General features: G+C 40.1%; 1 protein-coding gene across 1 annotated transcript in view; it reads left to right on the top strand.

Annotated features, from left to right (window-relative positions):
- The window catches only part of DUSP22 (dual specificity phosphatase 22), a 45,574-nt gene that overhangs the window by 25,630 nt on the left and 7,466 nt on the right, over positions 1 to 12,478 (top strand). Inside the window, exons 4-5 of the mRNA XM_050892628.1 lie at positions 5,937 to 5,986; positions 11,484 to 11,558. Coding sequence (XP_050748585.1) covers positions 5,937 to 5,986; positions 11,484 to 11,558 — 125 coding nt within the window. The remainder of the gene's footprint in view (positions 1 to 5,936; positions 5,987 to 11,483; positions 11,559 to 12,478) is intronic.

Raw genomic sequence — 12,478 nt, 5'->3', positions numbered from 1 at the left:
CTTTAGCTTTTTTGCTGAAATGCCCCTAAACAAAAATAAGTCCTCCTGCCCTCATCTGTTGATGTGACGACTCAAATTAACACATGGTTTTTGACTAACCTGAAAGAACTTGCCAGGTGCTGGAGGTTTTCTATTTGCATCTGGGTTCACAAATTTAAGTTTAGGGGTTTAGGTTTAAAAAAAATTTCTTGGAAGTCGTTGATGGTATCTTTACATAAATTTAAATAGAGAGGTTTAATGCCAAAAATACAATCTTGCTTTTTTTAAACTTTTTTTTTTACAACCCGTTCCCCCCACCCCCTGCCCTTGGAAAACAGAAACTTTGTAATTTGAGTTTCTTTCCCCCTCTTCTCGCCTTTTAATATCTGAAGTTCTAGATTCAGGTTTCCAGTGCTAACTAGAACCTCAGAAATGTTGTATATACAGCAGTGGCAGGGACAATGTTCTAAAGAACATCTGTAAAAAACATTACTTGGAAAAACCACTAAACATGAAATAGTGAGTAGCATTTTTAGTCCTTCCTCTTATTCTCATGCATACTGTTTTGCTAGAGTACTCAGTTTTATATAAAAATCACTGGACATTTTTTTTTATGGATAAACTATATGTTAGTATGGAGCGTCATTCTTAATGACTTCAGAACATCTTTGTTCATTACAAAGGAGCAAACATCCATATAGGTTCTGCATTTGTCTCAGTACTTTTTGCACCTTATCCTATTCGGAGTCGAAATTATTCTTGGTATTTTGTGATTAAATTTGTGCGTGCTCTTTAGAGATCCTATTCTCAGTCACTGACCCATTATCTGACATGTAGCACTGCAGATGTGTCATTTTGCTACTACAAAATTCTACATGTTCTACTAAAAAAACCCAAATGCCAATTTTTACAAGTTTAGTTAAAATGAAGCTGGAGTTTTTAAAATAGATTATAGGCAAGTAGAATAGAAACAGAATGTTCCTTAAGCTGGACTGTTGCATTTCCTGAGCACTTCATGAAATACTGGATTTAATAACAAAGATTTAATTATCTTTTTTAAAAGCTAATGATATTAGGAAGGTATTGTTCTGTAGTCTTACTGACTTTTCCAAATGTGAGATAACTGTTTGGTTTCCAATCTTAGTAGATCGACCTCTAAAATAATTAGAAATTTGAAAATGACTGCAATTCCATGAATACCTTGTTAACTGTAGTGTAAAACCTCTGCATATACGTGTGCACCTAAACCTTTTTGTTTTTAATACCTCGATATGCACTGCAGCAGAACTGACTTAGTGCTAGAATCTGTGATGAAATTGTGCAAGTGTTGTCGTTGTTTCTCAAATAACAGTGAATTTTAGAAATTTTACTTAACTCTCGCTTGTTTCAACTTTGACAATCTTGAAATCGGAATACTTGCTCTAGTTTTGTTAGCTCTCACTGTATCGGTTTAACTGTAGCATTTAGTTTCAGGGCCTAAGAGGGACAGAAATCTAGTTTTGGTGGTTACTCTGCCTGCTGAAACAGAAAACAGAAAAGTAAATTATATTCTATTTTACTGATTTTTTGGGGTAATCTTCACAGGTTAAATACACCAAAAGAAATGGCAGTGCTGCTTTTATTTGATGAGGGCATCAGTTAGGATCATCATGTGAATAATAAGGAAAAAGTTTAGAGAAGTGTGTGTGTTGGAGGGTAGGGGTGTTTGGTGGTAAAGGTGATTGATGGAGAAAGGAGAGTGAGCAATGATTTAAAAGTAACAAGTGGAAAGTAGTAGTGAATCGAGGTGAGCAGAAGAAAGCTGTGTTCAGCATCTCATTGACCTAGGAGCTTGGGTTTGAACACATTCCATATGTATAGAGCATACATAACTTCTGTTTAATTAAAAAGGTTGGATTGTTTTTTGGTTTTTGTTTTTTTTTTTTAAATGGGTAATCTGGGAAAAAGCTTGTTTGGAGAAGTAAGACATGACTGATACAGCTGTCAGCTGAAGAAATGTTTGAATAACAATATATTAGCAGCAATATTCAATAAATAAAGTGGATGTATTACTTCATGTAGGATTTAAAATAATATTTATTTTTTCATCAGTTTTTATAATTGCAAGCTTTTCTCTTTGCTTTGAACAAATACCATGTTTTGGGATGAGTAGCTATTCTGTGGCACCTAATTTAGTGTGTGTAGGTGAAGTGGTACAATACCTGTTTTGAGTTGTTCTGTCCTTCCTCCACTGAATAATTTTTAGAGAATTGTCATTCCTAGGGAACAAAACAGAGTTAATTTAAAAATAAATTAATAAATAAAATACTTTCATATGGTTGACATCAAATTTGTATTTGTCTTCCCATCTTTATTAATATGCAATTTCGGTTCAACTTTGGATATTGCATCTGCAACCAGATTCAGGTTTATTTAATGAAACTGCAGACTAGGTACTGATTTGGAGCCGGTTGAAATTTTCACTAGGAGCTGGTCTGCTTGACTCTTCAACAATCTTTTGATTTAGCTTACTCTGTTTCAGTCACTGTTTCAGTGATTGTTGCCCTCTTACATCTTATGCTTTGCAGTTTCAGAATGGCAAACAAACTGCTAGGTAATAAAACAGTGATGTATCCATCTTTCTTGCATGCTAGTACACCATCTAAAATGTTGTAGGTATTTACTCGTTCGGTTGGCATAAACTGTTGTGCTTTGAAAGGTCCCTTTGGGACAGTTCTTAGATGTTATCTGCAGGGTATGTGCACAGGAAGGACAGCAGTGTCTTGGGGCACAAATATACAAATAATATTATGATCCTGGGAGTTTTTTTAAAAAACAGTCACAGACAACAGGGTTCAGTAATTAAGTATCTTCCTATTGCCAATATGTTTAAAAAAGAAAGTCTATCCAGCATATGTGAGGAAAAGCTAATTCCAGCAATCAACATACGAATATTTACACAGAAAATCCAGAGTCTCATTTATGAATACCTGCTCCATACAATCTTGTGTCCTTGTATTTCAGGTATCCAATTACCATGAATAATATTTGATCCTATTATTATTTCAACCAAGAGAAGCAAAACTTGATGGTAGGGTGGGATCCTCAGGAGTTACCAACTCTGGCCAAGCTGTGTTTGGGTCGAAGTCACTGAGAGTTTCACTGTTGATTTTTGTGGGAGTCAGGTTAGGTCACTGCACAGTACTTTTGAAATCCCACCTCTAACTATTTCTGAGTTGAGTGTGTGATTATTTCCTCACAGGGAGGAGTCCATCACCACAGCCTTCCAAAAACACTGCACAAGTGACATGCATCGGTCAAAACACCAAATTCCAGTAACGTTAACTATCTCCTGTCTGAGAAGCTATGTTGATAAGGCTAATAGGCTGATGCTGAGCATTTGTGAGCACAGTAGTGAAACGTGTGCTGTGGGCTTCACTGGAAGTTGTAACTGCTGAAGACCTCCAGGATCAGGCTCTGGATGAGCCATTCAGTACCATGTGCGGTCTCTCATAGGCTAGTTTCATGCTTGCTTGCGGTAGTGGGAACTAGCCCGCCATGACAAAAAAAGAACATTGTGGGTCTTAAACTTGTGCTGGTGCTACTTCTGCTTTTAAAGTGAACATGATCTGAAAGCCCCTCTGCACTTGGCCTGTGAAAAGCACTCAACGTGTGCCATAGCTTCTGAGATCTGTGGAACAACTTGCGTCAGTGCATGCTGGAGGAGCGAACCTGGCATATAGTGCGCTCCGGAGTTAAACCCATCTCTTCCCTTCAATTTTCTTCCTGTTCTTTCCCTTGGTGGTACAGAGCTAGTGCCATGGAGTTGTCTAGAGGTGTGGGGGAAAGAATAGCATGTAAATTTACTTTCAGGTCACAGACCTTCGTTCTACTGGAGTGACTCACTTGAAGTGATACTAGTGTCTGAGAGAAACCTCTCAGATGCGTCATACAAGATGCTTATTATCGTAATTAATCTGTCACAATATAATTATCATCCTTGGCTCAGCAGCCTATCAATATATGTATTACTGCTACATCGTCTTTCTAAATGAATGTATCTGTGCAAGCTGTTGTGGATCAGCTTATGGCTGTGGAGCCATCCTGGTTTCCCACAGCAGGCATCCCTTCTCCTGATACAAGGCAGGAGGGACTGTTACTTGTTGATGCCGTTGCCTCTGGCAGCAAGCTGCTTTGGTTTGCAGACTGACTTCATTCTTCTTCTCTCTCCCCTCAGCTGCTTTTTGCCATGCAGCTCTCATGCAAAATGCCACGTGCTGTCACTGGCTTGGTGTTGTCCTGATGGTGACTTCTCCCTCATCAGGCACTACCACGTCTCCATCTCCACGCTTAGCACAGTCTGCAGAGCCTTCCCCGCTCTGACTCTGCCTTCCCCAAACCAGAAGGCCACAGACAGAAGCAACTCTCCTCCGGTTGTGGCACGCTGGGGATGGCCTGTCAGAGCGAGGAAGTCTGGTAAAGCATGGTGGGGACAGGGCAGGCTCTCAAATCTGTGTGGTGGTGAAGAAGACACTGGCTGAAGGGGTTCTGCTGGGTTGAAAAAATGGCTGGTGCCATGTGTAAGTGGTGGTGAAGAGATGGGGGTGAGGTATCACCACATCCTTTCTGCCATAGTGGTGAAGTTCATGCATCTTGTAGAGGATTAGCATGATGATGTATCACGGTGCCGGGGGTCAGGACCTCTTATAAAAGGGATTGCTCTTTGGTGTGAGATGGCAAGTGAAGTAACAAAGTGCGCGTAGGGGAAATAAAGAGGGGTTTCTGAGCCAGCAAAGCAAAGGTGGTGGTGGAGAAGATGCTGCCTCAGGTAGCTATCACAGTTGTGCAATGAAAATCCACCCCCCCACCCACCCCCCCCAGCTGGCAAATGAAATGCCTGGTAGATGCATGTTGTGTTCCACCTTGTTGGCAAAGGCTCTCTTATAGATAAATGTGTGACTTTCCATGTGTGTTGTTGAACATGCAGTATTATTACAAGGGTTTGCGTTGTTACAGAAAGATAAACTAAGGTCCATTTTATGGTGGACCTTTTGCTGTGAATCCTTGTCTTTACTAGTACATCTGAAAAATTTATAACTGCATCTGAGGTAAGTCAAAAGACTTCCAGTGAGTGATTTAGTTTTTGTGTGTCTGAGCTGCAACCTATGTTCTTGGAAGTCCTATTGGAGAAGTTAGCTAAATATGCTTTCAGAAGTGTTCTTTTTCTTAACAGTCATAGGAGCAAAACAAGCTTGGAAAATAAAATGACAGTTAAAAAGAGCGTTGACAATGCAAAGCAGTAGTGTATGATTATAGTGGTGTTTTAAATATACCCAGTAACATTTTTAATGCATCAGAAATGGTTATCTAACTTCCCTAATTGATCTTGTAACTTATTATGATAGCTGACTAAGAAAGTGAGGCTATCTTTGTGGAAGAAAAGTGTGAGTTTTACAGTTGTCCTTCTTGAAGTTTCCCAAAAATAAAAAACAAAACCCATACCACAAACGTGTTTCTTCTCTGAAATGCATTTTGTTTGGTTTATCAACTAGGTAAAGAAAAAATGCTTGCCTGGGACCAAAAGAAACTGCTTATCAAAATTTTAGGTTGTAGCATCTGTTCAGAGAAAGGGAAGGGCAGGAGAAGATGCAACTTAGTTTTACTAGAAATGTAAGAAGAATGAGATTTTGAAAAAGAGGTTTACACCTTTTTAGTAAAGATGCATCTATTTTAAAAAGCTTGCTATTGGGCCTTGGGATAAGCATGACTAAGCTATGTGCTGGTGTCTTAGCAACAAAGCAGATGTGAAAACAGTTTTAAAATCTGGCTGCATAGAGATGATCTCTGCTTGTCTGAATAATGGTGTGCCTTCCTCAAAGTCAATAAAACTGCACCAGTCTAGAGCAGGACTTGCGCAGTGGTAGATAAATATTTAACTTTGATATTTTCTTCTCATTCCTTTTTGCTTCTTTACACAGGGAGTGAAGTATCTGTGCATTCCTGCTGCTGACTCACCCTCGCAGAACTTGTAAGTTTTCTTTAAAAATAAATCACAAAACCCCAGAAATCCCTCAGTACTGTGATGCCTGTTTTACAGTGAGCTAAAAGATCTGATTCTGATCTCTCACAAGTATTAAACAAATGTGGTTTTTTAATCCATGGAGAAAACACAGTAACACTTTATTCCAGCCACTTTGGTTCAGACCCTGCTTTTTGTGTGTGAGGGTTTGTGGGAGGGTCAGTATGTAAACACTCTTCATTTGTGGCCTTAAACTTCAGGAATTCCTTAGTGAGTCTGCTCCTAATTTAGTCCCAGTTTATTCTAGCCATTGTTTTTGTAAATCTTTTTGCTTGGCTGTTCTTTTTTGTTAGTGCTATCTCCAGCCATTAACAAAAAGAAAATATTTGAAAGAGGTATGAAGCCTGGTGCTTCAGGGGTTGAAATAAATTCCTCACAGTGTGCATTCAAGATAAAGTCCCAGTGTGCAAACTACCCCTGCAACTATCTGCTCTGGACTACTTGAACCTGCCTCAGAAGGCCCTGCTGCTCTTAGTAGTAGGCTGGCATGGCAGGGATTTTCTGCCCTGCAGTGACTCTTGCCTTGAGGATATATGTACTGAAACTAGGATGTCGCAGCCTCGCTCTTTCTCATCTCCGATAACGTTCATGAAACGCTAATTGACTTGCCCTTGGTTTTAATGTTTTGAACCATTGAGCATAGCAAGCCTTGATTCCAAAGAGAAATCAAAACAGGTTTTGTAAGAGAACTTGGATGGTGACCAACTCTTTCTTCTAGAGCTCACTGTTTATGTTGGGGAGAGGTGCGGGGGGTTTCAGCCACATCCTGCTACCAAGTTTTGTAAAGAAACAAGTAGTTGAAAGAGGCCTGGTAGGTACGGAAGGAAATGCAGCACTGCTTTTCTCTCACATCACAGCAATATTCCGGCTCATGCTTTCAGGGGATATTTTTAGAGTAGGTGTTTCTCGTACCCTAGAAGGATTCCAGCATGGCATTTGATATGTAGTGATTTGCCTTTTCATTCTGCATTTCTGTCGTGATTTTAGGGGAAGGGGAAAAAAAAAAACAAACACCACACACACAACCTGCCTGCCCCCCTCAACACACAACAAAAAACACCTCAAACCCCTAAATTTCAAGACAGGTCTGTAACTAGAAGGCAGACAGCTAACTGCCTTTGTCATGGACAACTTTTGTGGCCTTAATACTTAAAATAAATAAAAATAAATAAATGTAAAAAAAAATCCTTTTGGGAAGGAAAAAAATGAGATTAGAGGGAAACATTCACATGTTGTCGTATTAATTGTTTGTTGGTATTCTGAGATCTGTAGCATTTCTGAAAACATTTTGCAAATCTGCTTCCTTTGTTAATAGAGATCTGGATCAATTGGGAATGGAAATAGAAAGGATGGCATTTGTGATAAACGTTAATCAATGTACAATTCAGCCCCTCCCTCACTCTTAAATATCAAGGAGTTATATTGAAAAACCACTTCCAGTGCTTGAGCTGTCTGGCGCAGTACCAAAGCTCTTAAAGCTTCAGTAAGAAGATACAATATTTGCATGAGTATTGTTTCTGTTATGCTGCAGGCATCTAAAATACTTGCTTTGGTATCAGGTGGTTGCAAGCAAACGTCATTACTTGTAATACTGATACATTTTTATCACTTAAAATAAAACTTGATGAGTAACCGATTTTTCTTTTTTGCGTTATACAGTCCAGATCTTCAAGTAAAATCAAATTATGATGCTTGCAAGTAGCAATGTTGCTGGCTTTGCACATACAATCTTCTGCAAGCAAGAGGAAGCTGTCTTTGTTCAGTCTGTGAGGATTTGACACAATCTTATTTAGGAGCGGTTAACTGTACTGCCTGTGCCCTCTGTGGAGGGAGGGATAGCTGGGGAACAGGAAAGGGAATTGGTTCCTCTGCAACATCTTTGTGTATCTACCCTGTTCTTTCAAAAGAGGGATTCTGGTGGTGTCAGGAAAAAAAAAGGCAGCATCCTGTATTGCAGGTCCTTGCGTCTTCTTAGCAATGGTTGACAGGCACAACTGACCAGATAGACACTGCTGTCTTGTCTGTCTCTCCCAACAGCAAGTTTGACAGAAGCTTTGCTGCTACTTTGCAACAGCTGGCAGGTTGATAAGGTCCAACTGAAAGCCTTTACCCTGTGAATTTTGGGACTGTGAGCTCTTCATTCACTTCAGCTCAGTTTTTGTGAGGGAACCTTCTGGTTTCTTATGTGTGTAATGCACATTTACTCCTAGTAAGCTTCTTTAGTGGAGCTCCCTTCCTCAGAGGAATGAATTACCGGGGAAATACAGCAGGGATTCCCCTGTTAACATGTAGGTGTTTACTAAAGTGTGTCAAAAGCTTGCTTCTACTCCCATATTCCGCCCCTGCCAAGCATAGGAATCAAGCAGTTGCTTTTGAGACTCGAGGTGCTAGGCATTAAATGAGTATTTTCCATGGACTGTGCGAATTTTACCTTGGGCCATTGACTTCTCCAGAAATGTCATCTCCTATAGAACCTGTTGCTAAAAGGTTAATTCTATAGAAATCAAATCTTCCCTTCCTGTCCTGTTCCAGCTAATTGTCTTAGGCTAAGTGTTTCTAAGCAACTAACCTCCAACGGTCAGGCTGTTAGTGGTGATAATACAGAAGCCAGATAACCTATTAAGAAAAGAAATTTAGGTGTATCTTTGTTGCATTTACATTGCCAAAGGAAAGAAACCTCAAGATGCTTCTTCCTGTCTGATTTGGATGCTTTCGTTTTAACCTTTATAATATTCGTAGAAGTTTGACTAGCAACAAATGAATATCTAGATCTGGTATCATAACTCTGCCCTCAGCCTAGTTTTGGATTATCCAGCTTGCTAATGCATAAGTTTAGATAACTTTTACAACATGCTGGTAGGGGCACTGTACTGGTGGTTCTTCCTGTGGTGTTTTCCCACTGTGAAGATGAGGCAGTTCAGGACCCAGCTTTAAGCTGGGAGATGTAAAAGCCAGATATCATGTAATAAATTGTCTTGAAGTAACTGTTCAGTCCAACAAATAGGCTGCAAATCAACACATTTGTCAAGTGCTTTCCTGTTACAGATGATAATCAACTGTTTTGTGGTTAATGTAAGAATTGCCATTCTTTTTTGTGTCTGGCACTTGCCACACAGCTAACTGGTCCTCAATCTTAATTTTCATGTAAATATGGTTTGTACCATAACTTTGAAAATGAGTTCAGGCAACTGTCTGCTGCAGCCAGCAGAGACCCTGATACCATAGGGTTGTGGAGGAGCACATTTCTCCTTTTCTCTGACTCAGGGTGAGGAGGGGCCATGGTTCTGCAGAGCAGCACTAATTCTAAGCTTGGCTATTTCTCTTCTTGTTTTCATGAATGCCTGTAAACACACTTGACAGTGTTTCAGCGGACTGAGTGTCAGCAATAAGGAAGGGCGAATAAAACTGAATGGGGTTCACTTCTAGCTATATTTAGTACCTTGCAAAGGTGTTATGCTCATTTGAAGATATTTTTCAAACCAAAGCATTGAAGTGTTTAACCAAAACTTGTGCTAGACCATTGAAGTGAATTCAGTGGTGCTTGGAGCTGCACTGTCGGCCAGATTTTCTAGAGAGGAAGAGAAGATACGGGTGTATGAGAAGATTAGGATGTTGTCAATCCAGCCTTAACCAAGTTTCGTCTGACTGGATCCGTTCAATCTCAGATAAGTGCTCCTTTATTGTGCAATAGTAACGCCTCGTGTGCACGCAGCCCGACATCTCATTTGTCCTCTGAGTTCATTTATGTGAAGCTGCTTGTGCCCCCCAGGCAGAACTCAGTGCCATGATTTGTTAGAACTCAGCCAGTGAAAATGTTTTGGAGTGGCAGTCTGAGTAGAAATGCATTTGTAAGGCTTCATCCCTCTTCTTCACTTATTCCACATACTTGATTGGTTTCTTGAGAAACATAAAATCCTGAGTTGACATGCCATCCTAAAGCTTGGGTTTGCATCGTGCCTTGAGATTTTCCAAATAAGTCACTTGGGTCTTCTCCGGCTGCGTTCTCCACATTGTATCCAGTGATGCAATAACTGCCTTGGAGAGGGAGTCCTGGGCTTTGGGATCCCTCTTTTTGGATATTTCAGCTTAGACATCATTGCCTTTGCAAGTTCCACAGGCACTGTCACTCTATTGCATCACTGTTCTCCTCCTCCAGGTCTCGAGTGTTTATAGTAGCAGCAGCTGCACTGTTGGGCAGGAAGGGAAGCTTCCTTTTATGTGGGTATTCCTGATTTTTGTGTGGCTGCTGGTGCTGGGCTGAGGTTTTTTTCTTTTACCCTTGTGGTATAATACTCACCCTGAGAGGGGAAACATCTTGAATACAGGACGTTGTGTTTCATGGGTGTTGAGCACTGTGTGCTTTCAGGTTCGTCTTTGCCAATAAGTCTGGTACTGACTGCCCCTTAAGAAGCTCTTTCCTTTGTCAATGTGTTGCACACATTGCTACTGCTTGCGAGCTTAAATTGCAGGAGCACTCAAAGGCCACAGTGAACTCCAGCTCTGTTGAACTAAGAGGTGCTGCTTGCACCTGTGATAAATTGGAGGCAGCCCCAAAGGCTTTCAGTCTGAAAGGCAGAGGCAGGGTGAGCAGCTTGGGACTGGGATGCAAAGAGGCGATGCTGCAGATTTACTGAGATGATGACGACTGCCTAGTTACTTTCCTTCAGACTTGCCCCACTTAAAGTGAAGAGGCATGTGTAAAGGATAATGAGAGTACAAACATTAAGGTTTGTAAACTGAGTCTTTATCTTCTCCACATTTTTTCCTCCACTGCTTTAAAAAAGGTAGGCTGTAGGCAGGGGTTGGCTGACACCCCAATAAAGGCAGGCAGAAGGGTTACTGCAGTCTGAGGGGAGGAGACTGGAAGGAGCTGAAGAAGCCAGGGCTTGAGTTGAGAATTTTTTCATAGCAGGGACAAAAGGGAGAGATTTCATGTTGCAAAGAAGAAAGTCGTAACATTTAGATGTGTCCTAGTACATGGTTTAAAGGAGGAGGTGAAGGCAAAGTTAAGCCTAAGTTTGGATAGCGGGTAGTGGATGCCTCTTTGTGAGAGACAATATACCTTGAGAACTGTTCACATAGTTGTGCTGAGTTTCATCTGACATCTGAGCATACACAAAGACATGCGAGGTCAAGTGACTAGTTTAAAGAGGAATAAAACACAAACTGAAATACAGACTTGACAGTCATCAGAATAAAGTGTTTGTTAATGTTTATTACACTGTAGTGTCTAAGATACCAGTTTCTTCTTCAGGTAGAGTGGAGAATATGCCAGTGTGTTTTGCGTTTCATTGGCAGACACTAACTTTTACCTTGTAAGATCTGTATTCAGTTCTAAATTCTAGAAACAGTGTTAAGGCAGCTTTCGGATACATTTCGCTCTCTCTAAGTAGTGATTTTACTAAATAGAGCACTTTCTTTATTCCCCTTCTGCTTCTGTTTTCAGGGCAAGGCATTTCAGAGAGAGCATCAAATTTATCCATGAGTGCCGGCTTACAGGTGAAGGCTGCCTAGTTCATTGGTATGTATACCACTTGCTAAAAAAACTTCTTAAGGGTTTCTCTACCTTGATTTGGATGTTCATCATTTTAATGATAAGGTAGTGTTCATCTCCATTTTATAGCAAAATCCTCTTGGACTGAAATGCCCCCTTTATTTGAAGAGCCCCAGAAGATTTGCAAATGCTATTAAAGCCTCATGCTAGGACTTCTGAGTCACTGGAGTGGGCAGCTGCCTGGAGATAAAAGGAGCCCAAGAAATTCTTCTTGACCTTCTCTTCTTATCAAACTTTTTTGTAGGATTGATTTGACTAGAGACGTATTATTTATTTGCCATTATTTTAATCACTGTATTTCTAAATGTGATTTCCATAATCCTAATAATTTGATTAGTTTCTATAACAGCTCAGAGTTGTTAAAAAAAATTTCCTCTGAACAGAAATTGATTTTTTTCTCTTTTTTTCTTTAAACTGCTGAAGCATTCAGATGTTGCATTTGTTAATAGCAAGTCTCTGATTGGAGAGATGCTCCTGGGACTGTAGAGAATAGAAAAGGAAATCCCACCCTGGGTTTTTTCTTGCTCTCTGCTATTGGTTGTAGTCTTCGTGCTGTATGTCCAAGTGACATATCTGAGTCTATATCTGGAATCGGAGTCATCTCGTGAGTTGAACACTGGACTTGTACACAGGCCCTGAGCATAAATCCTTAGTTTGCTACTGACTCATGATAGGGCTGTGCACAAGTCATTTGGTCAGTCTCCATGTATGTAAAACAGGGATAACTAGTCTGAATTCTGATAGTTTTAAAAAAACATATTTAAATTCGTGAAGCATTTCAAAAGCATAAAATGTTCTCGAAATGCCAAGTGAAAGAGTCTGTTACAAATGTAACTCAAACACATTCTTTATACTCACAATAGTAGTTGTTGGGAGTTTTTTGTCCA

This window comes from Gymnogyps californianus, chromosome 2 (genome assembly GCF_018139145.2).
Source record: "Gymnogyps californianus isolate 813 chromosome 2, ASM1813914v2, whole genome shotgun sequence".
Lineage (NCBI taxonomy): Eukaryota > Metazoa > Chordata > Aves > Accipitriformes > Cathartidae > Gymnogyps > Gymnogyps californianus.
This window is presented reverse-complemented; position numbering and strand designations above follow the sequence as displayed.